At 35.7% G+C, this 1,422-nt stretch overlaps 1 protein-coding gene across 1 annotated transcript; it reads right to left on the minus strand.

Annotated features, from left to right (window-relative positions):
- Positions 1-203: 203 nt before the first annotated feature.
- On the minus strand, positions 204-900 carry LOC120124088. The gene is made up of 2 exons (XM_039142840.1): positions 627-900; positions 204-539 (listed from the first exon to the last, which is right to left on the minus strand). The coding sequence occupies exons 1-2, from the start codon at positions 852-854 to the stop codon at positions 405-407; spliced, it is 363 nt and encodes a 120-aa protein (XP_038998771.1). The 5' UTR covers positions 855-900; the 3' UTR covers positions 204-404.
- Between the last annotated feature and the right edge of the window lie 522 nt (positions 901-1,422).

Here is a 1,422-nt window from a genome sequence, read left to right on the forward strand (position 1 = left end):
TTTTTAACAGTTTCATCAGCTAGTTAGGTTTAATTTACTCTTAGCATTCTTGCTGTACTACGTACGCAACAGTTTGAGCCCAACACTTGAGATGTTTCTTCATATCAGCAGCTGCAGTCACCCTTGGTAATTTCAGATTCAGCAATGGTGAATCGGGTCTTTAATCAGCCAAGCCTCTGATAAATACGGTCTCATAATATCATCGTTACGCAGTTCATGATCGGCACCGGGATTCGATTCGGTTTCGAAAAATCCGAGCCTGAGCAAGCCGGGGACGACGTTAATCATTCTTGAATCTAAATGTTCTTTCTTGAATATGAAACCCAGATCCATGAACCCTTTTACTTCTTCCAGTTCTAAATCTTTCAAGCTCTTACAACTCGTGGATTTCTTCAGTTTACCCCCTAGTGCACATGAAGTTGAATGCCTGTGAATGTGATTCCTTTGATTCTTTTGAGCTGATGGGGATGAAGAATGTGAAAGGCTTCTGGAGCTAACACTCCCTCTTCTAGCTCTTTCCTCCACTTTTCTTCTTCTTCCTAAAATGAATCACCATGAAAAAAAACCCATGAAAGCCTAAACTTTGAGAAACATATTTAAACAGTGTCGAGGATCTTTATTATTACCGATGGAGTTAATGGTTCAGGGTCAGGGACGGGGCAAAAAGAGGCTGGTATATTCTTTTCTGCAAGAGATGATTCCGATCGGCTTGATAATGGAGATTCCGAGTAGGGCTGCTGTGGCTTAAGGGTTTTATTGGGAAATAGTGAAAAGGGTTGTGAGTGAAGAATAGTTTGGTGAAACCAAAGACGATCCATGGCTCCTATTATACACGAGGAGAAGTTGTCGGCCATTGCTAGACTCTAGAGAGTGTATGGGGAAGGGGGGGAGAGAGGGAGAGGGAGAGAGTGTGTGTGAATGAGCCAGAGTTATTTAATATGAACAAAATGAGTGGATACAATTGTTTATATATTATTTTGGATTTCGGTTATTTAAATTATAATAAATTTCTTATATGATTTATAATATTTATAATAATTTTTTGTGAATTTGTTTAAAAATATTTAATCTTTAAAAATAATGTATACACTCAATTGCTCGTCGAGACGTTAAAAAAACACTTTTTAAAGAGTAAACTAGAAAAATGGTTAATTTCGTTTGAGTTTTATAAACTTTTTCTCGTTGAATTCATAAAAATATAAGATTTGATCAATTTTGTTTCGTTTTAATTAAGTTGTGGTCACTAAAGGCTAACGGTCGTTAAGCCTTTAACGATTTACTGACGTGATACGATATATATATAAAATTAAAACTACATCACAATACATAGATTAAGTTTTGGTCATTTTCCTTTCATATTTGAACACTTTTGCTCAATTATCGTTTTATTAAGTTTCGGTCACTTACGTTATCTTTTTATTT

This window comes from Hibiscus syriacus, unplaced genomic scaffold, assembly GCF_006381635.1.
Source record: "Hibiscus syriacus cultivar Baekdansim isolate YM2019G1 unplaced genomic scaffold, ASM638163v2 tig00110411_pilon, whole genome shotgun sequence".
NCBI classification, from domain to species: Eukaryota; Viridiplantae; Streptophyta; class Magnoliopsida; order Malvales; family Malvaceae; genus Hibiscus; species Hibiscus syriacus.

Excerpts from the sequence above, each read along its gene's own strand:
- LOC120124088 (XM_039142840.1), bottom strand. The coding sequence starts at position 854 with ATGGCCGACAACTTCTCCTCGTGTATAATAGGAGCCATGGATCGTCTT. Across the intron at positions 540-626 it reads CTGAACCATTAACTCCATCG|GAAGAAGAAGAAAAGTGGAG; the intron begins GTAATAATAAAG and ends GATTCATTTTAG.